Below are 27,270 nucleotides of genomic sequence, written 5' to 3'. Positions count from 1 at the left end.
AACCTTCCACTCCTCTGCTTGTCCGTCTGATGAGCTCATTTCTGATCATGTCCATCCTCGTCGCTGCCAGAGAGAATGTCAGCATCTTTAACTCTCTCAGCTCCAGCTGTTTCCTGTCCTCTGGTCATTGCTTCCCTCTGGAAAACCACACCTCTGTCACAGATCGCCCTGAACACCTTCCTCCACATGAGTCATCCTGCCCGCACTCGCTTTCGCACCTCGTTGCTCTGAACAATAGATTCCAACTACTGGAACTCCTGCACCATCTCACATTTCACCAGCCACACTTTCATTCACGTATCCCGTCTCCATTCCTCGTCTCTCCAGGGCACCTCTCTTGGTCCTCTTCTCCCAACTCCCAACCCTAACAGCAGATTACAACGTCCTCTGCAAACATCATAGCCCGCGGGGACTCCGGTCTGACCTCATCCGTCAATCTGTCCATCACCAAAGCAAATAAGAAGAGGTTCAGAGCCCGTCTTTCATGCAGTCTCACCTCCACCTTGTCTTCTGTCGCTCCAGTAGCGCAGCTCACCGCTGTCTCGCCGCTCTCGTATCGCGGGCGTCAGGCGAAATCCTCGGGCCTCCAAAACCGGCGCTTTTCAGCGGACCCCAAAAACGACACGCTTGTTCAACCATGAACATTGATTGCGTCATCAAAGACAGCAAGCCATTTCCAACACTTTGAATTGGTCGATTTCTCAATAAAACCGATTCATGTGGACTGACCAACAGTATAGATTTATGGGGAAAAAAATGAATTTGACTACATTGTGACATAGAAGGAATCCCTGGTAGAAGGAATTCCTGGTAGACGGAATTCCTGGTAGATGGAATTCCTGGTGTCCATGCAGGAGATCGGCACACGCAAAGTGCATTTAAATGGGCACTTGGAGACCGCCTTCCACCCACGCTCGTGTATCCGTGTTTTACATATGACATTATGAGGGAATCGTCCGTTGTTGCTTAGGCCTTGACATGTCTTACAGACGCAGCTATTCAATATGTCAATGCATTGTAAGTCAGCATTGGTTATCTTCCATGGCCTCCGAATTGTGTATAGCACACACACCAACCTTTGTCAACACATACAGTGGTTATTTTAAATTATGGCCAGAGCCGAACAGCCGTGACGTCCATATGGTCGCCTACATCTTTTCCCACTCTAATGATGTCATTGGAGAATAAATGTCAGGACTCGCAAGGGGAGAGAAGAGTCTCACCGAGCTTTGTGCTTTCTTCTGGGAGTTTTCATTCCCCCCCAGCTCTTCGCAACATCATCAATAAACTTGAAGTAAATGTAACAAAGCATGAAGGGTTGCTACTAATTTTCTGCTTTGCAAATGAGGGGAATTATTCATCATCCGTGCATTTATGCTACGTTCCAGACAACTGAGAAGCTGGAAAAGTCCAACCTCCGAGTCAGATGAAGTACATTTGAAAGCCACCCAAATCGCAATCCCCACCGGGGGCATATCCATTCACAGAGACGAAGACATCTGACGCCCCATATGAACTCAATGAATCACAATCGTCCACCGTGCGTGTTCTCTATTGACACTGTCACTAATAGCTGTTGGAAAACTGCAGTTGTTTATTTATATTCAAACTTCAGCTACTGATAGCAAGGGACGTCATGCGGGCTGCAGCTCGAGATTAGCCCATCGTCCTCGGCTTCAATCATTGAAACGCCCTAAAACGCACACACGTTCTGCAGTTGCCTTTGTGAGCGCCGATGCCGACTCATTTAATAGCTGAGGTTAGGAAAGGATTTGACAAACAAAAGAGGCCATCCTTCGACTTGCTAAACTTTATACTGAAGACTCATAGGACATTTGTCTGCTTTTCTGTCACTTGCAGACACGATTGTAAAGTTTAAAGCTGAAATAAAAGCAGTCGGCTTGTTTTCGCCAAATGTGTAATACTCAGAGGAACCTCTTGCCTCGCCCCTCGAGTCAAACACTGTTGTTACCTCCAACAGCATTATAACAAATAAGCCATATTATAAAACAAAAACAAAAACAAATACACCTGGCTCTCTTGCCCTCTCAAGACGATTCTTCCAGTGTGCAGGTGCTTGCCTCCAAACTCAATTACCGCCAAAGTTGCGCGGGAGTGTTCGCCGCCCAAGTAATGCATCAATGTCGCACGGTGGCCATATCTACTGCTGGAATATGATTTTCTCATGTTCTCTTCAAATCAGTTCCCAAACAGGTAAAATGAAAACAAACTATTGCTATTTCTGCCAGCCACGGCCCATTTAACAGGGTGCTGAATAGCAACACTGATTGAAAAAAAAAAAGAAGAGAGCAAAATAACGTTTTAGTAACTGAAGAGATAGAAGAAGAAAAAGTGCTTTATCCATTTCTCTGCCAAACATCGATTCGCCCATTATCCATACCGCTTATCCTGGTCAGGATTACAGGCAGGTGAAGCCTATCCCAGGTGACTTTGCGCAAAAGGCGGACCACACCCTGGACTGGTCGCCAGTCAATCGCAAAAATGTTGATGATTGCTTTTCAAAGTAAAATCAAATTATTTTGATTCAACACAAAGGTAATCAGTCTGCTTTACGGAGGACTACAGAAATCTGAAAAATGTTCATGTTGAGGGGCTGAAATTCAAAGGATTTTGGACAATTGTAAAGAAAGGTCTCTAAACTATCATTAGATTCTCCCAAATAATTATCGAATAATTTGCTAATTGATTAGCTGTCGATTAATTGTTGCACCTGCAGTGATTTGCTCTAAACGCATGTACCCGATCAATACCCTAGAGACTTGAACGCTCTGTAAAATTCTGCCTTATGCTTTTTTAGTAGATTTGCAATTTGCAATTGTTAGTAGAAAATTGAGTGCATCGTTGCACTCCTTATGTTATTGCAAATTGCCCACCTCTTCCCACACGGAGATTCGCATGACTGCTCTCTCTCTTGCACAAAGCTATGATTGGGCTGGTACCCTCTTACTTAAGCATATTTTTGTGCATCAAACAGAACAAGCACGCCTTTCGAACCGAATCACGGTAGGGAATTGCGCTCAGCCTGGAATGAGCTACAAAAGGACCTCGAATTGCCATAACTAGTAACGCCCTGAGACTTTAAAACAATTTTAAAAGCCCATGAAAGCAGCTCTCTTAGCATTGCAAATGTGCCTGATAATTTGACTGTAATCCGAAACTGTTGTGAACATTACGATATTTTTTTTGCCAGTTGGAATGTTTTTGTTGGTGTTGGAACTGTCCTTTTTTTTTTTTATCTCCCTTGCTTGGCCAAATCAACCCACCTGGTTCAAATACACCATTAGACTGACGGATTGACAAATTTACATTACATTACAATACACACATTTTCTGTTACTGTAGTTGAAAAATGTAGTTAAAAAAATGCTTTTAAAAAAAGAGCCACGTGCTGCTTCACCACGTCTCAAGACAAAGACGTTACCATCGGATTCATTGCTCTGAAGGACCCACAGACTGTAGTTTAGGTTCCCCACGCCTGATTTAGTTGGCCTTTCTGGCACATGGAAAAACTCCACATTGCTGCTGTCTCACGTCAGATCTAAGCAGCTAATTCCGACCGTTACTAACCGGCTGCCTTTCTACCTCTTGAAAGTAATAAATGAGACAAGGGGTGATGCCTACGGACACGTTTTCCTGCCAGAAAAGGGGGTTATTCTCGCTGTGCTGTAAGACTAATGGACTTCTGGCAAACTTTACAGCGCGGCGGCTGCCAGCTTGTGTAAATGTGCGGTAATGACAGCAAGCGGGACCACTCTAATGAGCCTTTATCCCCACCCCGTGCCACCTTTTTGCTGATTAATTGGCTCCCAGGAAAAAGGCACCTGACAGACCACAGTCTATTCATAGTGACAGACTTCTTTTAAAGTGAAGAACTTCCAACCTTGGAGAGATTTTTTTTTTTTTTTTTTTTTTTTTTTTTTGGGTCTGCACTTAAAATCCCCTCATGAAAGATAGCTAGACATCAGGTTTCCATTTTTGAGCCTACTCACAGCAGGGATTTTTCAAGAGCTGAACGTGCTATATTCCATGCTCCTCAGAGCTACAAATGTAACATTCATGTACTTAAATGAGGCGGGGGAGGATAAAAAGTATTGGGGCATAAACAACATATTCTTTGGCTCATTTTAATGCGGCGGGGCAAACACCTCACGCCAGGCTATTATCCCCCCCCCCCCCCCCAAAAATAAAAAAAATCTGCTAAATGGAGTGAAACACAGTGTGAAGAGAGGCCTCAAGTGCATGTGCGATTAAAACAATGTTGATTTGACACAAAGTGCCGGGAGGTTGTCTGGAGTTAACAAGGCGGCAGACACATACACGCACATGCATATCCCCCACTGTACTGGACTACAAAGAAGAGTGGTGGTCCCGCGTGAATTGTGGATTTGTCTCTGCCAACTTTGTCCGTCTCTTTGCCTTTCACCTTTCCCTTTCCTTCCCCAAACTAAATCCCTTGTGACCTACTCCGTTTTTTTCTGTTCTTTTTTTTTTGGGGCCCGTCAGCCTTCCCCAGGCTTTGTCTCAGCTTTTTATCTTGTCTGTCTCCTTATGTCGGATTCCATTGTCATCCATTAGAGAACTCGGTTAGGGCTATAAGATGAAATAGCAAGAACAAATGAAATGCTTCTGTTGTTTTGGATAAAACTTCCATTTTGGGGAAATAATGAAAAAGGTTTGGCTCCGTTTAAAAGACTCTTCAAAGTACTAGACCCGCGTTACGAGCTGTGTTTTTATGTTTACGTTATGTTACCTTTTATGTTTACATTCGCTGCACATTTTGATTAAAAAAAAAAATGGCACTATTCAAATTAAAACCTGTTCAGGAAGCTTAGCTGGCTTAAAATGTCTTGTTTTTTTCTTTTAGAGTTTTATATACATTTTAAATGTTTTATATGTTTAACATGAGTAAAATGGTCAAAAATGCAAATGAGTCTAAAAAAAAGATTTATGATAAAATCATGATCGTGATTTGATTTTAAAAAAATCGTGATATGATATTTTTGCCATATCGCCCACCACTAGCGTATTGTATAGTATTTTCTATCCATCATTTGGCTGATCATGATGCGGCCCTCATATGAAATCATTTTTTGCTCTCGGGACTCTTGAACCTGCTTCTTGTTTGAACCGCAAGCTTTAACATGAAAAGGTTGACAGGAGGAAGGCTGAGGGTGCATGTGGGGGTTTGTCCAGTTTCTTCTGTTGGGCTAACTCAATCCCAGAGAACACAATGAAGCCCCAGGCTGATTTCCAAAAGGCAAATTGTCATTCCGAGCGGCGCGGCACCTGTCTGCTGGAGTTCATCTCCTGTGCAGTGTTCTCAAGAGGGGCGGTGGTGTGGAGGGGGAGATGGTCTGCATCAGAAGACCACATGACGGTGGTGGGCTGCACAATGAGGATCAAATGAAAGTGAAATATGATTGCAATGGAAAATCCGGGAAGTTCTTATGGCTGTCATTCATTCAGTCACTCAATATAGAACCCGATTGCGGCGGGGTGCGGCTTTGGGTCAGCCCCATCACCCTGTCCGCAAAATAAGCGCTTCTGAGCTTGACAGAAGACCTGAACTTCATCCACTGCTGCATTTTGCCCCGACCCTGCGATCATATGAATTAGATGACGTCAGCAATGGCGTCTGGTGTGATGTCTAAAAACCTGTCAGACAGTCCAAATTGCTTTCAGCAAAACAGGCTGAGAGAAGTGTCAAGAGCCACTTTCACACTGCCAGTAAGAGATGGCATTCTCATTTCCCCCATGTTACTGTTCTCTATAAATGGCAAGGAATGAGGGAAAATCAGCCTGACACTGAAGACCCACTTTTGACTTTTACGTAGAACACAGGGAAGGTGGCATTTTCACCAACGTCTGATGTACAAAATACCGTATTGGCCCGAATATAAGACGGCCCTGATAATAAGACGACCCCCTCTTTTTCAAGACTCAAGTTTGAAAAACGTTTTTTTTGAACACCACATTCATTTCTATACAGAAAATAACGACAGTACATCTGAAACAAATGATTATAACAATATATCTGAGAGAAAAGGCATGTTATTTTGCCTCATTCAAATCTTAATACCTCAACATTTAAATATGTAAACTAAAGTGCAATCACATTCGCAAATGAATGGCTTCTGGTTTTTGAAATGTAAATAAACCAATCTATTGTGATCAAACGACAAAATTGCAAGAACTGCATTAACCATCAAGGTGAAGTCTAACTAACTGTCGTCTTGAAACAAATCTGAATAAGGAAAAACCTTGCAATAAAATAATGCAAACCGGTTTAATTTGAGAGTAGCTGAGATCTATCATGGCGGAACATTACTCCTCACAAAGAATTATCTGCCTCGCTGTGCTCAGTGTCGCCGTCCTTAATCCCATCCTCTGGCTCCTCCCATAGCACGTCATCCTCACGTGACAGGGGGTTGCTTTGGCCTGCGGAGTCAAGTTCAGCATTCGCTTCAATGATATCTGGCGCCATCAAGCGGCGGGAATGGGTATAATGTCTAGACCCCGAATATAAGACTACCCCCACTTTTTCAGTCTTATTTCAATGCAAAAAAACACCGTCTTATATTCGGGCCAATACGGTAGTTCTTGGACAGTAGCACTTGCTTTCAATACAAATGGACAGGAGAAGTTGTCAGAGCGTTTTTTTTTGTTTTTTTCCATTTGATTAATATACTGTATTTTGTTACACATGCAATTAGAGAACCATTAATAGTCACCATTGTTGGAGAAGGTTGTTAAAGAGTTGCACAGGTCATAAAAGACTGCGAGGGTCAGAAAATCCCTTTTGGGTGCAGTATGTGTTTGTTTGCACAAGCAGAGATGAAAGCAGTTGCGCCAAAGTTGGGTAAAATGACCCAAAGTAGTGACATCAGTGTATATGGATGTATGGATGCCACAAGTGCGTGGAAACATGCTAGCAAAAATGAGGCCGGCAGCCGAATGTCAAATACAATCTGAATATATCCAAATCTTCAACCCCTGATTGCCATTCTATAAAACGGTGCTAACACAGAATGGGGTGAAGAAGTCAACCCAGCAATTTTACACCTTTGCAGAGAGTTTCAGAGGTATTGTTCACACCAAGAAAGTGCAAAGCTGTCGCATTAGAGCCACTTTGGGCTTTTAGACAAGACCCAAGAAGGTGGCATTTTCGCCAGCAATTGGTGTAATGACGTCCCGTCTTTCCGTAGCGGTGCCAAAAGGCAACATATGAAAAAGGGCTAAAAGGTTTTGGGTTTTTTACAGGAAAAAAAGTCAACCCAACCATATGTTTTTCAAGAATATTTTCTATGCAGGCCCATTAGTTCAAACATAGTATTCTGATTAATATTGCGTTTGTGGAATATGAGTTAGGCAGCAAAATCCGCCCCTTTTTAGCTATCTCAGGGACGGCCATTTTGTCACTTCTGTCGATTGAAAATGACATCACAGTTGCTCCGGACTCAGACCAATCGTGGCTCAGCTTCAGAAAACAGCCGAGCTGTGATTGGTCATTACCTGAGCCTGGAGCAACTGTGATGTCCTTTTCAATCGACAGAAGTGACAAAATCGGCCCTGAGCTGGCTAAAAACGGGTGGATTAACTCTTATTCCACAAACGCAATATTTATCAGAATGCCCTGTTTCAACTAGTGGTCTTACATAGAACATATTCTTGTAAAAAAAAAAAAAATGTTTGGGTTACTTTCCTCTTTAAAAGGCTCAACTGCTTCTCCAGATGCATCCTCCACCTTCCTTATTTCTCCTGGTAGCAGTGCTATCAGGTGCAGCTCCCACCCCTCAGGAAGCGGTCCAATTACAAAGCTGTCGGCACAGATTAACGAGGCAGCCCATCTGACGGGAACCCACCACACCGGCGTGCAGTACAACTCGCCCCGTCAAGAACGCCTGTACAGAAAACAACTAACCTGACACACAAGCACCTCCGCACGGCTGTCAGCACTACTTGACCCCGTGAGCCACGGACGGGCACGCTGTCAGCGTGAGGGGCAAGTCAACATCAAAGCCATCAACGGGAGAAAAAAAGCTCCGTTCTCTTTTTAATTGCAGCAAGTCAAAAGCGCGGAGTCGGCGCCTGTCAGATTACACGGGGTGAAAATGAATCGTGCAACCCAATAAGAACACGTTTATGTCATTAAATTTGTTCAAAGCGTTGGTGATTATGAAAGTTGTCTTGTCTCTGGCTGTCCAACTAAAAGCTAGAATCTCTAAATTTGATGAAAAGAGGATCATGTCGAGCGAAATCTTCACCCAAGATGTTTGTGTTTGAAAACTAATTTGTTTGAAACGTGATGCCAAAACTACTGGACTTATTTAAATGCAATTTCATGGTTGAATGTTTTGTTGCTGATATTGGGCAGATCACTGACATTTCCATTTAATTTTCTGGAAAAGAATATGGACATAATAACATAAGTGATGGTCTAATTTGCAAAGAATATTAACTGGCTGCGATTTTGACTGAGCTTTCAGAGCTCTTATGAGTTGCCTGTTTCGCCCCCTTTGTAAACATTTAGGGGCCATATTTACACGCGTTGTGTGGAGTTTTCTTTCTTTTTGGTATTTTCTCAGACGCGTGAAGTTAGAAAACGGGCGTTTGCGCCATTGTGGGCGTGAACACAACTTGCTTCCCAGACAATGGAAGCGGCGCATCGCATTCTGTTTAAATTGAGCGCAGGAGAGGCCAACGGTTTACATGGCGGAAGCAGAAAGTGACTCGCTGGAGTCCATGCGTGAGATCGACGCGTCGAAATTCAAGATGCGCCAGTTTTTACGCCTGAGTCTACATTCGCTGTCTACAAAAACACAGCCCTTAAAGTCAAAACTCCAGCCCATGGTGTTTTACTTGTGTCTTGATCACCACAAACTCTGGAGGGAAACATCTGCCTCTTTAGCTGCTAAATGTTCGCCAGTTAGTCGCTAATGTACTCAACATCTGCCTGCTGCAGCTGCTCATGGATAATAACAATGAATAATATAATAATGTTGTGAATGCCATACTTTTGTTTCTTTGATGTTATTTGTGTCCCTCTGGATTTTTCTCCACCATATCCACAAGAAGGTGAAACTTCAAGTTCAAAATCCCCAAAATAAAAAAAATTGGTAAGATTGTGTTTGGTATAAGACACCACAACTGTTTTTTTTTGTTTTTTTTCCTTGTGCTGATCTATCAAAATACGCCTTTTTGGGAAGCTGGTTCGTGGTGGAAACCAGGTTGGTCATCGTCGTTCTGGACTGAAAAAATATCAGTGATGTCATCGACTGCGACTGTCCTCACGTTAGATGTCGACTACACAAAATTGTTAGTCGTGCTACCGCTAGCAGCGGCGCGACTTGCTTGATGTACATGATGCTGTATTGAAACTGAAGGTAAAAACTAAGCACTAAGATTTGACTTGCACATACTTCTAGTATGTAACTTACTCCAACCTCTGCTTCTTCTCTTTAAAATAATGCATTTAAAAACGGAAATGTAACTAAATGCTTTTAGGGGGGCTCACATCAAGTTCTTCCACATGCATGCCTTCAAGGACCTTGCTTTCAGAAAAGGACCCTCCCACACCCCAAAAAAAAAAAATCCAAAATACCTTGGTAAAATGAAGATGAAGAAGAAAAAAAAAAGTGTGTTGGTGGTTTAACACCACAGTGGCACGCCTCGCCACCTTTTACAATGCTAGAAGCAAGTGAGCTCACAAATAGGGAATCACATTCCTCCCTCACGGTGAGTGAATAAATTACAAGTGATTGTGCGTTGTAATGAAGGCAGCGGTGCATATTGTGCAAACGCACTGCTTTTTAATGATTTAATTAAAGAACCTCGCTCAAACTGGAGCGGAAAATTTCGACACCCAGCCGAGCAAGAGAGAGAGAGAGAGAGAGAGAGAGAGAGAGAGAAAAAACAATCCCGTGTTAATTTCTGCAGTGGTTTGGCAGATGTGCTTCATGTTGTTTTCTCTCTCTCCATTTCCTGCTTTACCCACTCCACGATTGGCTCATTTACAACTGTCGGGATGCATGATGTCCCTCTACTTCTCCCACATACACTTTAGAGCAGATGCCATCTGTGTCTTTAGGCGGCTGAGCTTGTGTTTAATCATTAGGCAGATTGTCTAAATCCAATTCAAATTATGTGTGGTTGTGTTCCAAACAGCGATCCTGAAGTTAAACATCTTTTTTGGTCCATTATACTACTTTTTAAAACAACATTGCTGGAGTCAAAAAGTGGTGTGTGTTTGTGTGTGTCTGTGGGCAAGCTACGTGCTACTTATGACAACGGCTGCTTGATTTAAAACTACGAGCAAAAAAATAAATACAAATCAAATTTGTTGCTAGCACTTTTGATCCGACATACATATTTCAACAGAAGCTTTTGGTCAGAGGTCATACCATACCACTTTTAGGGCTCTCCATAGTGGAGGTTCCACTGTAATCAGTTGTCATACATCCCCAAACTCTTTTGTCCACAATGCAGCAGCAGAAAGGTCATCCGGACAAGGCTGGAATCTAATTATGCCCAGAAATCAGTACGCTAAATGTTGCGGTGCAAGGTCGCAACTTGACTGTGAAACACTCGGATGCTTCTCTCTTGTGTAGGGGAAGAAAAAAAAACTCAAGGATTTTGCGATATTAGAGAAGAAAATTCTCTGAGATTTGATTGTAGAAACGTTGACTATGAGAGACAAATTCATTTCCCCCCACACACAATGCAAGAAAATACTATATAAATAGTCACTGAACCTAGTCATAGAAATAAATCCCTTGAAACAGAAAAACAGCTTTGGTTTAATTGTCTGCTATCGTTTCAATCCAAACAATCAATCGGGACAAGACAGATAAGAATCTATCAGATATTGAAGGATATTTCCAGCGGCCAAAGACAGAAAGCAGGAGCTTTCCCATGGAGCACTTTGATGCCTGCTAATCATGCTTGCTATGGAAAGGCAGCCTTGTTTGAATGTAGAGTTTTGACATACAGTCAAGAGCAACATGGGAAAAAAGGTGGAAAATGAAGGCTTTTCCAGGCAATGTAAAAGGGGCTTCTGAACTACTGTACCTCTGAAGACGGAAAATCACCGTGTCGAAATTGTCCCCCTCCTAAATGGCTACGCTATTTATACAGAACGGTCACATGGTAAAAGGTGTGAAAATTAGCTTTTTACAAGCAGTATAAGAGGAGCTTCATATCACCAGAGCTGGGCAGTCCGTCCGGCCCGGCCGGATGCCCATTTTTGGGGTAAGGGGTGGGGACTGGCAAATTTTAAAAAAGGGCCGGAAGTGGATTTTAGTCCGACCCACTAATCGGCCCTCATGCGTATGATGTGGTCGCTGCTGCAAAGCAAACTAGTTTGGCAGCGGTGTGGCTGTTATGTCACGGATGTGTGTGTAAAGAAGCTACTCACCCACGTTCCCCCTTAGCCGCCACCTTCCAGATCGTTTTCGCAATACAATTAAATGCATCGTCTAGTCATCTCGGTCCCTTCATGGTTGTAGCAGGCACGATATCCATTGTTGTCGCTGTCTTTTTAAAGCGACGCCCCCAGACTTGGAACGCAACTGTTTCAAAACAACTTGTCTCCACGAGTAGAAAACCTGCTGTGTGGTGGTTTGCTTTTATTTTGAAGGCCGAGAAGTGTGAAGGAGGGGAAGTATGGAAAATAAATAAGTAACTTGTTGACTGCGACTTCATGCTGTCTGTTGGACCCAAATACTGTAATTATACAATACGACAAAACCAACCCCGGGGCTCGCAATGGAAGTAAGCACGTGCAGTTTGATAAGTACAAGTGGCGCGTTTGAAGCGTGTACACAGCGGGTTTGAATAGTAAATCAGCCAGCTAATCATCTTTAAATAAACCTCTGCCGTTAGCATCTCTCCCGCGGCGGCGTCATGCACGTTTTTTGGGGGGGCGGGCGGCGAAACGGGGCGGGGGTGATCATTTTTATGAATAAGGGCGGGGGGTCGAGGCCGGAAGGGTACCCAGGTCAAGGGTGGAGGGTCGCGGGCGGACTCGCAAAAAAGGGTTCAAGTGCCCAGCTCTGGCAATAACGTAGGTGAAATAAATTGCTGAATAGTGACACAAAAAGGATTTAGGCTATGTAAAAAGAGAAATTGGATAAGCATTTGTTTGAAATCACACGTGTCAGTTAAGGAGAGGGACATATGATGGGGTGAACAGCAAACCTCAATATAGAGAAGATCACAATTTTATGTTGCTGTTGCCAATCAAAACTAATTACAGCTGCTATTTTCACTTATTTTACCGCAAAAAATAAAACACCTTCCTGCACCTGAATGACTCTTGCTGATATATAATACCTTATTTAATTCACAGAATAACAGCAGGGGGCTTTTTTGAAATGGTTGCCTGGCAACCTACCAGGGGTCATAATTTTCCTTTTTATGGGGCAAAAAAAAAAGAATAAATGATTTTATTGAGAGCACTGCACATGCAAGCTCATCTTGGAACTATCAATGGTCCTCGCCGTTAAACACACACACACAGACCTTAGCCAGCAGAGCCATTGGAATGCATTAATGCAAGCTCATCACGAGGCAACGCTCAATTAATAAGTAAGCCGGCGGCCTCGCACACACACTATCGCACACATAGCACTAAAGACATTAGTACTGCTCTAAATCAAACTGAATGCGCGACTTCTTGACACAGGTACTTGCGTTACAGCCTTGTATGAGCTGCTATATTGGGATGATGGAAAACCAGGCACTTCACAGCAAGTCCCATTCATAATTTTTTATGTAGAATTTACTTTTCACCCCCCCCCCAAAAAAAACCCACATATCTGCACCTATCTAAGTATTTTGTACACTTTTTTATAATGCCACAAGATGCCCTGCTCCTTATAAGATGCCATGTTCGTGAAGGCGGCTGGCATGACAGCAAACAGCAGCGCGATGAAAGGTTCCCAAAGAGGCCTGACAAGCTACCTCGGACTCAACCCGTTGATCGGTCAGCCCATTATATTTATTCTATTCAAAATAATCGTAATCGGACGGAGTTTTGCCAATTATATATTCGTATGATGAAACAGTAAATGCTGTTCAGTTTTGAGTTACTCAGAATGATGTCTGTGAAATGCATGCTCTATTGGGTTAGGATCCGGTAACTAACTAGGCCAGTCTAAGACATTCCACTTTTCCTCCCTGATGAAGTCCTTTGTTGTGTTGGCAGTGTGTTTTGGGTCATTATCTTGTTGCATGATTGTTGAAGTTTCTCTCGATTAGTTTGGATGCACTTTTCTGACTAAATGGTTTTGTAAACTTCAGAATTTGTTAAGGAGTTCAATGCAGTTATTGCAAGAGCTATACCACCAAATACTAAATGTTGTTCACCTTACGTTAATTCAATATTGACCGTTCCAATACTTTTGCACACTGGAATGGATGGATGGAAAAGTGGGTGCCTTCAAACAAAAGGTACTCTGTACTGAGTTGTTAAACACAACTACTGTAGATGTAAATAGCATGAAATAAAAGCTGACATTCTCAACTTCTGTCTGATATTCATCTTGTGATATGCAACACAAATGTCTCCAGCATACAGTAAGCAAACCGAGGTATTGACCTTGCCGTTCTAATACTTTTGGTTCTAATACTTTAAGACTAATGTTGAAAAATGAGTAAGAAATTACAATGAAGTGTTTTTGAGATCATAATTTGAGGTATAGGGCTTGAAGTGTTAATATAGTTTTCAAATATATGTCATAAATTATTCACTAGGATTCACTGTATATCCCAACTTTATGGGTTATTTCAGTGAGGCTGCAATTTTAAAGGTGTCAAAAAGTTGCTGTGTGAGTTAAGTGTATGCAAAACCAGCCAAATAGCTCACAGAGTTTTTTTGTAGCTAAGGATCATTTTGGCAAGAACAAGTGCTTCACGTCACTGGAGACAAAATGCTAAAAAAGAACATTTTGAATAGCCTTTTCAGTTTTCGGTTAATCAAACCTTTATTTATATAGCACGTTTCTACCAAAAAGCAACACAAAGTCCTCCACAAAATAGGTGATAAGAAAAAAACAATCACTCACCACAGCTTCTGAAACCCCATCCAATGAGCCTATTGACAAAGTAAGGAGTAGACAGTACAGATATTATAGTTTTCAACTGTAGGGAGTAAAAGCCGGCAGACAATTAAACACTCAAGTAAAGTACTCTTACTTCCAAAATCTACAGTAACAAAGTATTTGTACTTCGTTACTTCCAATTCCCACCACCACCTGTGCTTCATTCCCAAAAGTTTAAACGACGTTTACCTTTTCGATTCCTTTTTGCTTCCCATCTTCCACCGTCTGTTAGGAGAGCACCAAACCAAACAAGTCGCCTCCTTATATTCTACCGTTAAAATTTTGAGACATACGTTCATACTATTAAAAAAGAAATCCTGATCTTGCTATATGACGGCACCTGACACCCATCTAGCGGGAGCTAATTGTAACGGCAACCGACGGTGACTGTCGTAAAATTTACAAGCGCGACACTTGCATCGAATTGCTTGATGGCAGAATGTGCCACAACAAACATGGCCGAGTCCTTGATATGCGGCGATACACAATACAGGTAGGAAAAGAAAATTACACGTGGCGTATGTATTTGAAAATTATGAGGATGGGGAAAGGAACGTGAAATTGTGCTAATTTACAGGGTGAGCTCAGTCCTAAACAGAGATGTGAAACAGTTTGGGAAGAAGTTCATGTTTGACAGCAACGAGGAGACATGCTGGAACTCAGACCAGGCAAGTCGTTCCTGATGATCCGTGTCGGTACTTGGTTGTTTATCGGTCATTAAAGGCGTGTTGATGAATGTTTGAATTTTGTCTAGGGTGACTGTCAGTGGTTGATTTTGGATTTCCCCCAGTCGGTTAGAGTGTCCGAGTTAAAAGTTCAGTTCCAGGGAGGCTTTTCCGCCAAAACCTGCAAGATGGAAGGTAAAAGTATTAAGCAATATCTCCATTTTCGAATGTTTAGGTTTAATCGTCATATTTAACAATAGGTCCTATATTGAACTTTATTTTGTATTTTTTTCACCCTAACGTATTTTTCTCGTTTCTACCCCCATTCCTTATTTCACTCCTGTTTTTTGTTTTAATTCATACATCTGTTTTAAAACCCCAGCTGGGAACCCAAACTCAGTTTTCTTTATGCACGTCTTGCATCCGTGTTTCCTATTCTTTTCTGACATTATTTCTTTGTTCCTAGCTTCCTTTCTGACCTCTTTCTTTCTCCACTTGCCTCAGACCTACTTATTTACTGACTTTTCTGCCTTCCTCCATTCGTTCCTTTCTTTCTTAGCTGCTCCTTTTCACCTCAGACCATTTTTTTCTTCTTCCCTTCCCTCCTGCCTTCCTTCCATTCCTTAGACCCGCTTTTTATTTTGCATCCTTCCTTAACTTAAAACTACTTTTGCACCTTCCTTCAGTACCTATCCAATTTTGCTTTAGAATTAATTTATTGTTCTTGACATAAAATATTTGTCACTATTTATTGAACCTGTAAAAAGTGTATATAGTAGCAACGTTTGACCCAGCATGTACAGTTTCTCTTGTTGTTCTCTGCAGGTTGTTCAGTAGATGGAGATTTCACAGTAGTGAGTCATTTTTACCCTGAGGACAACAACTCTCTTCAGATATCCTTCAGTATTTTTGTCAATGTCAACTTAGAAGCCTTTTATTTAACTTTTTTTAAATATAAATATTGGGAGGTTGTAAGTTGTTACACCCTGGACCTGTTGACAGCAAATTGCGCAGGGTCGTAAGCGTTTAATAATATTATTACTGAGTGTGTTTGCCATGGCCACTGATGATTCACTGATGGGTTTTATGACCCAAAGATTATCTTGCCTTAACTGCACACCCACTGCTTTCCCATACCGGAGGCGGCCGCCGTGGACAGAGTAAAAATAACATTTGAGAACAGCGCCGACTTTTTTGGGAGAATTATTGTTTATACTTTGGACGTCCTGGGGGAGAAATCCTCATGACCCACTCTCTGAATATGAGAGGAAATATGCAGAACATCAGAGATATTGGATATCTGTGCTGCCAACACGTGAACACATTGGAATGCTGCTTCTTTTTTTTTTTTTTTTTTTGGATGGACACTGCAACGGGCAAAGGTGCTGATGATTCACTCGCAGAAGACCATGACAACAGTCGAGGTTTAAAAATTAAAACCATGAACATTCAGATGTAAAGCCTCTTGTGCCCTTACAGCCAATCAAACCATAACCATAGATTTACACGTACAATTTATGTGCATATTTTTTCCAAGTCTAACATGTTCTGTACAATATTATGTTTTATGCAACCCACGTTATTCTGATTAATGTTGTGTATGTGGAATATGAATAAAGAAAAAATATCCATCCGTTTTTATGCATCTCAGGGGGCGGCCATTTTGCTACTGCCACTTGCTGTCGACTGAAAATGACATAACAGGTGTAGAGTTGAATCAAAATAAAACATCTGCTTGTAGTTGGGAAACAAACATTTTTGCATTTTTCTGACATGTTATGGACCATGTCAGTAACTGAATCAATTGTTTGTGCAATTTCTTCACTGTCAATTTGAAATATTGCACAGTTTTTGAATAAAGGGAAGGAAATAAAAATGGTTCAGAATCGATTTATTTAAAATAATTTAGTTGCACCCTTATTATTGAATATCTTTTGTTATGGACAAACATCTGCTCCACACTTCACCCCCTTTATCAGTGATATAGGGAAGATGAGTTGAAATATTTACTTCGCAAGTCAATTTACAGTACGTGGCCTTAAATTTCAGGTTAAGTTAAAAAAATAGTTACTCTGGAGCCCTGCCCTTAAAAACATGTTTTACAGATTATTTGATTTCAGAAAAATGCACATGCATTCGCGATAAAGACTCCCCTAACAATCCAGGCTAAACTTAGCTCCTGCCAACATACAAAGCTCATCTCTCAGTGATTTCAACATACTTCCTTGAGACCAATTCCTATTTAGACAGGGCTTTAACACTATTTTGTGGCACCTTTGAGCATTTGGGTGGGTTCGGTTTTGGAGGAGGGGGGGTGTATATGTCACGAATGAGTGTTTTTAGATGTCAAGCTTGTGCTGACAAGACGCATATCCTGATTGCCCCTTTAGTGAGCAAAACTTGCCTCGTCACTTAAACCATGCAGTGTAAATCAGCCAGAGTTAATCAATGGAATTTTAGTCCAATGCCGCATAGCATGAATGATTATTCTGGCAGAGCAGACTATCAAAAAATACAATATTTATTACATATTATTAAAAAATACATATTTATTACAACTTTACATTCATTTTTGCTGGTCTACAGCCAAACAATCCTGCTGCACAGTTGGCAAATATTATTCATTTTTTGTTATACTGCCTTGCATAAAAACTAAATAAACAACAAAAAAAGCACTCTCAGTGTCCCTGTAATTTATCGGCATGCTGGCTTGTAGAGTCTGAGAATATGCTCCTCCAACACCTTCTGAACTATGACACACACACACAGAAAAAAATAAAACCCAATTGAAATAAGCAAGTCATAGCGTTAAATGCTGTCGAGTTGAAAGATTACAATAATTACTTTTTTTGTATCCGAGGGCAACGGCCAAGGCCATTGCACTGTAGCCAGAATCGGACTCTGTGGTCATGTCCGCTCCTTTGGCTACAAAAGAACACAATGATCAGTTGGTATAGCAACCAGACATCTGTCGCATATCTGTAATAAGTAAACGAACGTACCCAAGAGTGCCTCGACACATTTAACGTGGTTTCCTCGAACAGCATACAGAAGCGGGGTCCCTCCATTCTGTCATCAAAACATCAGTTTTTAATCTGAAAGCAATCACTTTTTTTTTCTGGGTGTTTCACTGAAATGGATCGTGAGGCTGGATGCTCTCTGACACAAATAGTCTCAATGGGCTAATAAATTTGCCACATGAAAATCTTTCGTGTCACCAGTATGACTTTCATATTTTGTTTATAAATATTTCATCGCTGTCGGGGGGAATCCTCACATCTTAAAAATGACTACTTTCAGGAAATCTGAAAAAAAAAAAAAGCCATCTTGCTTGAGTTACCAAACACAATGTCAATCAATTTGTTATTATAGCTTACAGCTTATAAAACGACACCACCTCATGTTCTATTGCTAATTTAAAATGGTATTACACCTCTTAATTTTCACATTCTCAGACTAAAAACAGAAAGTCAGAAGGAAGTTTTCGAATTTATGGGGAGTTACAGTGCGCTCCTGTCATCTCGATGTGAAAAATATGAAATTGACCAAAGTTGGACATTAGATGTTTCTGCCCAATTGTGACAATTTGCAGCTCCTACACAAAATGTACCCAGTCATAGGCGTTGACATCTACCCCACGTCCGAGGAGAGCCTCGATGATGTCCACGTACCCTCCGGAACTGGCCAGCGTCAGCGCGCTTTCATGGTCCCTTGCAACTATTTTAGGGTCTGCGCCCTGGCACATGAAAATCACAACAGCATCAGTGAGTGACTGTTCCTGATAAGTCTTCTTCCTCCTGCCCTCTAACCTTTTCCAAGAGCAAATCCACCACTGTTTTCTCTCCAAACGCTGCCGCCCACATAAGAGGAGTGAAGCCCCGTTCGTCCTGTTTGCTCAGCAATGAAATGTCTGCAAAACAAGGTTTTTGTGATAATAAATGTGATCAAGATGAATCATTTCAAAACCCTTTCCACCATTAATGTGACCTAAAACCTGTACAACTTGATTATCAACCTGATTAACATCAGCCCCCAAGCTACTGTACGCTTCATGGACCCCAGTTTGAGAACCCCTTTGTCAGACAATATGTGAAACATGTTATGTTCATGTCACTTCAGTCACACCCAGATGCCTCACCTTTACTTAGTTGCACTGCCACTTGTAAAACCTCACCCTGGGCAGCCAGCTGATGTATGGACAGAGCTTATAACAGGAACGATAAATTAAATACATTAATCCAGTCAAGCACTGCAAAAAAAATAATAATAATAATTGAATGACCGTGTAAACTCACAGTCTAACTTCGCCGGGCGTGCATTAACTTCATTGCCACGTTGTCTGTTGGTGAGCGCGTCTGAATGGTTGAAGAGACCCTCTTCGTCCACATCAGCAATCTCTAAAGGCGCAAGGCCGTTTATGTGAAACAAACGCAAGAAGCTTTAAAAATAAAAAATAAAAAAAACACCAATGCTACTATTAGGGATAGACGTTTGACTAAAATGTCATTGACTGACTATGTGGAAAATGAACAATCGAGAGATTGTTTTTAAGGTGGTGGGAGTGTTCTGAATGTTGTGAACTCCTGTTTCCATGCCAGTGAGCCAACTGTAACCCTAATTATCTTAGCAGCGCAGCATCCGTGTGTTTTGCAAATCTGCTTCACAGTTCTGAGATTAAGGGTTTCAATCTGGACTCTGGCCTTGCTGTGTGTTATACAATTGGTTTGAATGTGAGTGTGAATGGCTGTTTGTCTACAGGCAACCAGTCCAGGTTTATCTCGCCTCTGGTCCAAAGTAATTATTTGAGGGAGGTGAAATATCAGTAACATCATCCATTGCAAACTACAACTACAATAATTAGCATATTCTTAGATGAAGACCTCTAAAAATGATCTTTGTAAAGCTCTATTCGTATTGCACGTGTGCCCAGTACAAATCAACTCTAAGTACTGTAGATGAACCATAGTAATTTGAAATCTAAAGAGATTGTTTTAAAACGAAGTCTACATCTAGTGAGGTTCATGCGTTGTTGCTCTCACCTCTGTACTCCAACGATTTAGCATTTGGTGTGTGATTATTTTGGTCCTCCTCTCCTCCTGCATCCATTATCCCCACTGTAAGGAAAAAGTGAAGAAGCTTAATGCATACAAGTGTTCAAAGTAGAAATTCAGTCACGATGTCGTTAACTCACCACATCCAGCTTTTGCTGCCTAATTTGCACCAACTTCCTTGTGCCAAAAGTGAAAGTAGGTTATTTCACCTGTCGCGACAGTCGGCGAGGAGTGGTAAAATACATTAAATGGTGTCAAACGAAACATTAATTGTCGAAATACATTAAATGAAACCACGTTAGGTTTGAATAAAATCCGTGTTCGAGAGCTTTCATGTTTTGCGATGGCGGAACCTTTCTCGGATTGTCTTTTAATTTCCTGTCCGGAAGGTTTTGACGTTGCACGGCAACATTCATAACGCGGAAGTATTGCCGATCGGAGAGCCCAAAGTCGCGTTATAGCTATTTCTTTGTTTGTGGATGTAATTTTAATCTTTTGTCATGGAAGACCAAGAGATGCAGCTCAAAGTCAGACGAGGTAAGTGTCACACATGTACTAGTTTTTCATGGAAGTTAACATAGTGACGTAGCTAGCTCGAGTTAGCCACTACATCAGTGTCCTTTGATTTTTAGTGTTTCGGCACCATTTTAATTTCTGCTATTCGTATTACTTGTCGTCGTCGTCGTTGTTGTTTTTTTTAATGTACAGTGAGTGACAAGTTCACGGAGAGCATGTACGTGCTGGCTAACGAACCGTCCGTGGCGCTATACAGACTGCAGGAGCACGTCAGGAGGTCCCTGCCAGAGCTGGTGCAGCATAAGGTAAAGTACAAATCCACCCCAAACGTTCCTTAGACACTTACAAACGCAGATCCCATACAAGAGTTGTATTTGTAATTTTTGCATTTTCGGTGATCACTTAATTGAGAAAGACATTGAGGTTTCAATTGACCTATTCTTCATTGTGTTTGTTATTGTGGCGTAAATTGCAATTGTAGTAGGCATTAGAAAAAAAAGCTAGATGAAATGGCATACATTTTTCCAGGTTGTAAAAGTGATGATTGCATCGTGTGCACGGTTTCAGCACATTCAGCAGACACGCCCACAGGTTTCCAAAGCGGAGTGAAAGGCTTGAGTTTTCATGACTTTGAAGCCTAAAGTTATATACTTGGTATTATTACATTTTGGCAGGGTTGTTAACACTCTTCTCTGTAGTGTGTCAAATATACAGGGACTTGAATTTTCACGTGTGAGCACACTCATATTTGAACTGAGATAATTGCGCTTACAACCGGAGATGTTATACGTTATGTCCCGGCGTCATGGCCAGCGTCACTAGATATTGATCCATTTTTCTGTCTTGCTTGCTTTTCTCCCATAGACAGACATGCAGAGCTGGGAGGAGCAGAGTCAAGGAGCCATCTACTCAGTCGAATATGCATGCAGGTTTGTCATTATGACGGATAGACATTTCTGCATCTTGCTGGCTCGCCTGCATGCTTCTTAACCCCTCTACTGATCTTTTGTTGTTGTTTCTGCAGTGCCGTAAGAAGCATGGCCAACAGCAGCGTGTATTTCAAAAACATTGACAGCCTCCTGCGACAAGCCATCAGCATGAAGGAGCAGATCTGCAGCTCTCAAGGACGCAGGTAAGGAAGCAGCGGTGATGTATTTGTAACCTTATTTCTTTTGTTTAGATTATCCACCCAATCATTTGTTCTTTTTTGTTTTGTATCACATTTTCCTGAGTTTTTTGTTTGTTTGCCCCCCCATTCACCTGCATTAAGTTTGCATGATGCCAACCCTTCTCCCAGTCCCCTTGTTGCTGCTACACGTGCCTCATCCACCTCGCCCTCCTCATGACAGAGCTATGTCCAAGGTCAGTACTTCCTCCTAACGGCACACAAGTACAACAGAAGCAAGGATTTTCAAGGATTAATTGAATTCACATTGCTGATGAATCAATACATGTCTGACAACCATGGTTCAAAAAAAGATTTATTTCAAAAACTGTTTAGTTGATCACGAATCGAGTTTCCTGTTTGGCAACGGGGACACACAAGTAATAGTACCGTCTGACATTTAGTGGAAGAGCATTTATTTGTTTCGTGTGTCACTATAACATGAACAAATATAAATTTACAGTAAATACGTTTTCAGACAAATGAAGTGAAATTGAATAAATTATCACGGCACATTAGGTTGTCAATCATTGTATTTTAGTATCATACAAATAAAACAGTAGATCATCACAACTGGATTAATTTATCAAGCAATCAAAAAACATTTCCTAGAGTCATAAGAGTGGATTTTTTTTTTTTTAGCTCATATTTCCAGGTGGGAAGCTGTTACATGTCAGTTGTATATCCATGCCACTTATTTCATTCCTCTTTATCAGCCTCTTGTCACACAAGGGTGGAGTCTTTTGCCGAGATCCCTGACTTGCGCGCCAGGACGCTCCTCATCTCGTTGTTGACGCCATTCCAGGGTTTAGCCTTTAGTAAAACCGAGTCTGAAGATAAGCTCCTGTGTGAGCGAGGGCAGCTGCCGCCCCCGCCGTAGCCGTCCACGTTGCTCGCGTGGCCTTGCGACTCCTCTCCGACAGGGGAGTATTCCTCCTGCGGCTGGTGTCTGGGGCTGCCGGAAGGCGTGAGCGACATGCGATGCTGGAGGTGGGACGGCCTGCGGGGCACTCGGAGTTTGTCCACGCCGATTTTGAGCTCGCAGGGCCACGACACGGGGCTGTTGTTGCTGCTTCTGTGCTCGTTGCGAAAGATAGTTTCGAGATGGTCTTCTCGGCCGCGTTTAGCCACTCGGGAAAACTTGACAAGAGAGTGGATCACCACCACCGGAAGGATCAAGATGCCGGAGGCCAGGACGCAGGCGCCGGCGATTCCCGTCTCCGCCTCAAATATCAGCAGCATAAAAATGGACATAGCTGAAAGAGATGAGGGAAGGTACGATAGATACGTTTATTTGAAAGGGGGCAGTGCAACTTCACATAACACATGAAAAATCCAGAATTAGCCAAAAAGCTATTTTTCATCTGTAGTCCCTTTGTTGTTTTTCTTTTGAGCCAATGGATTGTTTTAAATGATGCTAACACTTTTTTTTTTTTTGTCTTATTTGATGTGCAGAAGAAGAACGGTGGATATGCCGAGGGATGCTGGAGAGAAGCGCCACTCTGGAATGTGACAACCCTTTCCGGCATTTAGTCATTTTGTGCTCCTTGCTTGAAGCGCAGTGGTAAAGGTCCTAATCCCCTTCGGCCCCCTGGTCCCGCTGCCCCGAGCACAAGCTGCTCAGTGGAGCAGAGCAGCCCGGCGCTGCCAGGGTCAGCTTTAAAAAGCACTTAAGTCATGGACGCCGCTCAAAGGATGCATTGTTCGCTGGAGAAGAACAGCGCTGCTCTTTTCTCTGCTGTAGCATTATGTTTCATTTTTACGTTTCAAAACAAGGAGATACTGTAGCTCCTCCAGCCAACACTGCAGTGTGCCGCTATGTTTAGCGTCTCACCTGCATCGAATACCGATATTGTGATTGATTGGAGCGTTATCGCTTTACTACAGAATTGATAGACAAATATCAGTATTGTGATGTATCGTTACCGCTACACGAGCAAGCGTGAGATACCGATGTTGCTGCAGTAAGACCAAATGTATTCTCCCCAAAACGAATAAAACAACAAATAAAAGCATGTTTAATTTGGTCAATGTTGTGTTACTTTACACATTCGATTATTGTTACCTTGTTTTATTAATAAAAAAAACAAGTTCACTCACTTCAATTATTCAATTACAATTAGAAAGCTGCTTTCCTTCTACTATTTTTTTTTTTCTGACATATCGTTTATCGCACATGACGTGTGCTGGGGTACTATCTGCAAAATATGGTGACGTGTGTGTGTGTGTGTGTGTGGGGGGGGATATGCGTGATTCCCACCCTTTGTTTATACCTGCTAAATAGACTGAAACGCCCAGGCAGAACAATCCGATGGCCACATGTCGCATAGCTCCGCTTTCCAGCAGGAACCAATCTGCTCTGTGGAGACAAACGTCAGACTGTACATTCACGTACTTCTTCTGCGCTTGCAAAACGGCTCCTTCGTTGCACATGTACAGTATTTGTCAACAAATTTAGAAGCTCACTCGTCACTGTTTCACACGTTCCAGAGAAAGGGGGGGCTGGCTGGATTTGTAAGCCGACGTGGGAAAGGGCGAGCTCGAGGCCGTGCGCTGACTACGGAATGAAAAGGTGATTGTTTCAAGGTGCTTATTGAAATTGAGAGGCTGGGGGGATACTGTCAACTTTTATTCACAACTTGAAATTTTACTCTACACGTCAATTCATGAATATTTTTAGTTTCATAACCACTCTTAAAACTTGTATGGAAGACAAAGCCTCCTTTGAATCCCCGTCTGCTTTAAAACCAGAGGTCACACATCCTGACAGCTGGATTTTTCAAAATGAAGTTTGGGACAGCTGTCAAAAATCACGACTGCTTGGAGGATTGTGTTTGAAACCTTAAACTCTCCTTTAAAAGTCTGACTACTTGGGTTTTGCTGTTGTTTATGTGGATCAGTGGGTCGCACCTCTGAGTTTGGACAAAGGGGATTTGGGATCAATTCCTGTGCTGAGACAATTATTAAATGTTTCTATTGACCAATCTTTATATGCTTTTCGGTAATATCACCCAGCCCTCATGTTGGGATACCTTTAATCGATTACATGTGCTCTTTCTTTTTTCCTTCACAATGCATTGCCAAGGTATCTGATTGAGGTTCGTTATAGGCAGATACTCAAAAGACAAATGACTCTGACTCAGTCTTGGGTCCAAAAAATGTAATCGGGACACAGTTTCAAGTACTTCTTGCCAGTAGCAGTTGCACTGCTGTCAGTGTCAGTTGATTGAGGAGGATGCAGTAAAGATGAAGTGGATACGAATGACACGTTTCATCACAAAGATGCGAATGTTAATGCGGTCGAAGTTGTAAATAATATTGATTCATATTACCAGAGGCCTATAAGCGTGGAGATGATTCACTTAATAGAAAATCTCAAGGACTTTAAGGTGAATATCTAACTCGGGAAATAAGAATGTTTTCTCCAATTGACACTTTTCAGTTGATGATAATATCAAAATCATTGCAGGCCCCCCACGCGCGTATGAATACATTAATTGACTATCATGCGGTCGCATGTGTGGTACTCCTTCGAACGTGACGCCGCTTTTTAAAAACGACCGGAACTACTTTTTGGTCATTTAAACAGCCGTAACGCCCAAAATGGCGAGATGTAGCCTTTATCAACAGGTGTTTATTTCTAGAACCATTACCTTTCGGTGTCCAGTTCTCCTCGGCACACTTCGATGGAAAAGTAGCCATGTAGGAGACAGACCACCACCGAGCTCAGGTTAAGGGTGAGCGACAGAGCCGAGAGCACCGTGGACACCGGTGACAGAAAGGCCTGAATGTGACGGGGTACGACCGAGGGGGGATACTCCTTCGTGGCAGTGTGTTGTGGCTGCAGCTGGAAGATCTGGATGACCGACAAAACAGACATAATAGCCGATAGAATCCCCAGTAGGGACAGGAAAACCACGGACCGCTGACTGTAAGAGTGTGTCATCTTATTGGTAAAAGGTAAAACTAGTAAAAAGTTGTCTTCGGTTGAAGTACTCCATAAAAAAATGTGCAGCTACATGACAAGTGTGTTGTTTCCGAGGGCGCGTGAACGTCCCTCCTCCTCGCAATATCCCGTTTGCTCATGTGATGTGCGTCTAATCCCCAGATTACTAATTTCCCAGTCACAATGGATTTTTTCTTTCTTCGGAACAGAAAGCACAATGAGATAATGCCCGGAATTAAATCGTGATGACAAATATGGAAGCAGTGATTTGACAGATGTAAATGTGACGCAAACACCTATTTGCATACTTGTATAAAGGGGATAACAATTCACAAATGAATAAATAAATAAATAAATGTTTGCCTTCTTTAAATCCACATAGTTGCAACAAAGAGACTGGAGGAGTCACAGAAAGGCATAGAAGTAAACATCCTCGGGAAGGTATATTGGTTGATTCTCGGATCATGTCAAAGCCAAAAGGTAAACAGAGTTGCGGTGTTAGCACAAATTAGGAAAAACTCAAGCAGGCTATTTCTGATTGCTGTGGTTTGGGCACATGCTTTAACTTGCTAAAAGCAGAAGTGAGAAGTTTCAGGAAAGTGGCAGGTCGTAAGCACCTTTTCACTCAAATGGCTTTTGTATCAAGTAGAAGTTGACAGAAAACAACACATTTATTTGCTTCTTCATTTCACATGTAATGCGTGGGCACATTCTAGTGATACCCTCGTACACTGTACTTTTTCTTTTTTTTCCAGGGCAGATACTGATTATTAGTAGTCAAGGAGGCCGATAAACAATATTTGGAGCCGGTATTTGTTTGCGGTGAAAGTGAAAATATCAGCGTCAAACGTTTGAGTATTACAAACTACCGGCACTTGACTTTGTTTAAATGCCTTTAAGAACATTTATTAACCACTTTCACGACTCCATAAACTGCAGTAATATTAGGTGTTTTCTGTCGAGGATAAAGAAAATACACCTGTTAGTGTTGTTATATTCTCTGGCTAGGCTCGGAATAACTTTTGGAGTTTTTTTCACGCAGCAGTTTTGCTAATTACGACTTCATTTGAGGGGCAACTTCTTAATTTTGAGGAGCACATTTTTTTGCAAATTAATCCCAGAGACCTGAAGCAAAGATTTTATTAAACAGCAAAAATACGACAATATAACAAATGAAAAATTGTTGCACAGACTAATATACATTTTTGTTTCAACTTTATATTTCAGAATGAGTTTTATGGTCTTTTAGCAAAGCTCAAATAATTAAAAAAAAAAAACAAACAAAAAAATTTCAACTCCGCCACCAACGTTCTGTTGGCAATGTGAATTGTGCTGAAGGCATGTAAGGTGATGTGTGGTGTTTTTCCTGTCCTTTCCTTTCTGTCGTTTTGCACAAGAGTTTAGACTGAAGCATGAATGGCACAACAACGTTCCCCAGCTCGCCGGGAGTCAAGTGCACAATCCCCTGGACGTTGTTTGTTGCTAACTATTGCATCAGCGTAGACTTGATGCGGCTGAGGATGATGAGTTTCTGAGTCGCTTCCAACCTAAGAGTGTGTCTCGTCTGACTGCTTACATTTCTTATTTTTAGTGCGTTGCATTGTCACGTCCTTAAAATAAAATAGTTAATTCGCTGTCAGCGACTGAACTTTCTATCTGATCTAAATTGCGCTTTTGCAAACTTTTCCAGCAAGGGACATGGTGTTAACTGTAACTTTTTTTTTCAGTGTGTTGCTACTAGGTGGTCCATTGATGCAAAAATGGCGAAAAGGAAATCTGCATTGGATTGCCTTGCATGCACAGTGAC

The 27,270-nt window shown here is 41.8% G+C and overlaps 5 protein-coding genes across 12 annotated transcripts in view; 2 read left to right on the top strand and 3 right to left on the bottom strand.

Annotated features, from left to right (window-relative positions):
• The window catches only part of ncanb (neurocan b), a 129,001-nt gene extending 114,380 nt beyond the window's left edge, over window positions 1-14,621 (bottom strand). For 3 of the 5 annotated variants that reach the window (XM_086046285.1, XM_086046286.1, XM_086046284.1), the window contains exons 1-2: window positions 14,310-14,621; window positions 14,085-14,113 (exon numbers count right to left, since the gene is read on the bottom strand). Coding sequence is in view for 3 of the 5 variants with exons in the window: in XM_086046284.1 (XP_085902410.1) it covers window positions 14,085-14,104 (20 nt within the window). In the remaining 2 variants the exon portion in view is untranslated. Of the gene's footprint in view, window positions 1-5,307; window positions 5,407-14,084; window positions 14,114-14,309 lie in introns of all 5 variants that reach the window. The other 2 variants (XM_086046281.1, XM_086046283.1) reach the window with 1 other exon arrangement.
• On the top strand, window positions 14,499-16,416 carry nr2c2ap (nuclear receptor 2C2-associated protein). The gene is made up of 4 exons (XM_086046293.1): window positions 14,499-14,613; window positions 14,698-14,788; window positions 14,875-14,980; window positions 15,611-16,416. The coding sequence occupies exons 1-4, from the start codon at window positions 14,552-14,554 to the stop codon at window positions 15,805-15,807; spliced, it is 456 nt and encodes a 151-aa protein (XP_085902419.1). The 5' UTR covers window positions 14,499-14,551; the 3' UTR covers window positions 15,808-16,416.
• An 872-nt stretch (window positions 16,417-17,288) lies between these two features.
• On the bottom strand, window positions 17,289-20,209 carry rfxank (regulatory factor X-associated ankyrin-containing protein). The gene is made up of 9 exons (XM_086046291.1): window positions 19,977-20,209; window positions 19,825-19,899; window positions 19,081-19,182; window positions 18,924-18,989; window positions 18,595-18,695; window positions 18,396-18,521; window positions 17,788-17,854; window positions 17,630-17,710; window positions 17,289-17,535 (listed from the first exon to the last, which is right to left on the bottom strand). The coding sequence occupies exons 2-9, from the start codon at window positions 19,889-19,891 to the stop codon at window positions 17,480-17,482; spliced, it is 666 nt and encodes a 221-aa protein (XP_085902417.1). The 5' UTR covers window positions 19,892-19,899; window positions 19,977-20,209; the 3' UTR covers window positions 17,289-17,479.
• borcs8 (BLOC-1 related complex subunit 8) lies at window positions 20,179-23,532 on the top strand. 4 transcript variants are annotated; one of them, XM_086046298.1, is made up of 6 exons: window positions 20,179-20,373; window positions 20,545-20,657; window positions 21,217-21,314; window positions 21,424-21,484; window positions 21,650-21,714; window positions 22,973-23,532. In XM_086046298.1, the coding sequence occupies exons 1-6, from the start codon at window positions 20,337-20,339 to the stop codon at window positions 23,028-23,030; spliced, it is 432 nt and encodes a 143-aa protein (XP_085902424.1). In that variant the 5' UTR covers window positions 20,179-20,336; the 3' UTR covers window positions 23,031-23,532. The 4 variants fall into 4 exon arrangements, with proteins under 4 accessions (XP_085902424.1, XP_085902423.1, XP_085902422.1 ...); XM_086046297.1 differs by having other exon boundaries at window positions 20,189-20,373; window positions 21,217-21,281; window positions 21,377-21,484; XM_086046295.1 differs by having other exon boundaries at window positions 20,193-20,373; window positions 21,217-21,281; window positions 21,377-21,484; window positions 21,623-21,714.
• Window positions 21,917-25,586, bottom strand: tmem221 (transmembrane protein 221). The gene is made up of 3 exons (XM_086046290.1): window positions 25,171-25,586; window positions 23,791-23,876; window positions 21,917-22,773 (listed from the first exon to the last, which is right to left on the bottom strand). Exons 1-3 carry the CDS (start codon window positions 25,461-25,463, stop codon window positions 22,241-22,243), a joined length of 912 nt encoding a protein of 303 aa, XP_085902416.1. The 5' UTR covers window positions 25,464-25,586; the 3' UTR covers window positions 21,917-22,240.
• Window positions 25,587-27,270: the final 1,684 nt, after the last annotated feature.

Source organism: Filicampus tigris, chromosome 12, assembly GCF_054856515.1.
Source record: "Filicampus tigris isolate MCC_2025a chromosome 12, RoL_Ftig_1.0, whole genome shotgun sequence".
In the NCBI taxonomy this organism is placed as follows: domain Eukaryota; kingdom Metazoa; phylum Chordata; class Actinopteri; order Syngnathiformes; family Syngnathidae; genus Filicampus; species Filicampus tigris.
The sequence above is the reverse complement of the archived record's forward strand: the minus strand, read 5'-3'. Positions and strand labels throughout refer to the sequence as shown.

What these genes read in the sequence shown, in the direction of transcription:
- nr2c2ap (XM_086046293.1), top strand. Translation starts at nt 14,552, where the DNA reads ATGGCAGAATGTGCCACAACAAACATGGCCGAGTCCTTGATATGCGGC. An exon ending in TGCGGCGATACACAATACAG is followed by an intron (nt 14,614 to 14,697) that starts GTAGGAAAAGAA and finishes GCTAATTTACAG; the next exon opens with GGTGAGCTCAGTCCTAAACA. An exon ending in CATGCTGGAACTCAGACCAG is followed by an intron (nt 14,789 to 14,874) that starts GCAAGTCGTTCC and finishes AATTTTGTCTAG; the next exon opens with GGTGACTGTCAGTGGTTGAT.
- rfxank (XM_086046291.1), bottom strand. Translation starts at nt 19,891, where the DNA reads ATGGATGCAGGAGGAGAGGAGGACCAAAATAATCACACACCAAATGCT. An exon ending in TAAATCGTTGGAGTACAGAG is followed by an intron (nt 19,183 to 19,824) that starts GTGAGAGCAACA and finishes TTGCGCCTTTAG; the next exon opens with AGATTGCTGATGTGGACGAA. An exon ending in TGGATTTGCTCTTGGAAAAG is followed by an intron (nt 18,522 to 18,594) that starts GTTAGAGGGCAG and finishes TTCATGTGCCAG; the next exon opens with GGCGCAGACCCTAAAATAGT.
- borcs8 (XM_086046298.1), top strand. Translation starts at nt 20,337, where the DNA reads ATGGAAGACCAAGAGATGCAGCTCAAAGTCAGACGAG. An exon ending in GCAGCTCAAAGTCAGACGAG is followed by an intron (nt 20,374 to 20,544) that starts GTAAGTGTCACA and finishes TTTAATGTACAG; the next exon opens with TGAGTGACAAGTTCACGGAG. An exon ending in TGCAGCTCTCAAGGACGCAG is followed by an intron (nt 21,485 to 21,649) that starts GTAAGGAAGCAG and finishes CCCTTCTCCCAG; the next exon opens with TCCCCTTGTTGCTGCTACAC.
- tmem221 (XM_086046290.1), bottom strand. Translation starts at nt 25,463, where the DNA reads ATGACACACTCTTACAGTCAGCGGTCCGTGGTTTTCCTGTCCCTACTG. An exon ending in GGAGAACTGGACACCGAAAG is followed by an intron (nt 23,877 to 25,170) that starts GTAATGGTTCTA and finishes TTGTCTCCACAG; the next exon opens with AGCAGATTGGTTCCTGCTGG. An exon ending in CGTTTCAGTCTATTTAGCAG is followed by an intron (nt 22,774 to 23,790) that starts GTATAAACAAAG and finishes CATCTCTTTCAG; the next exon opens with CTATGTCCATTTTTATGCTG.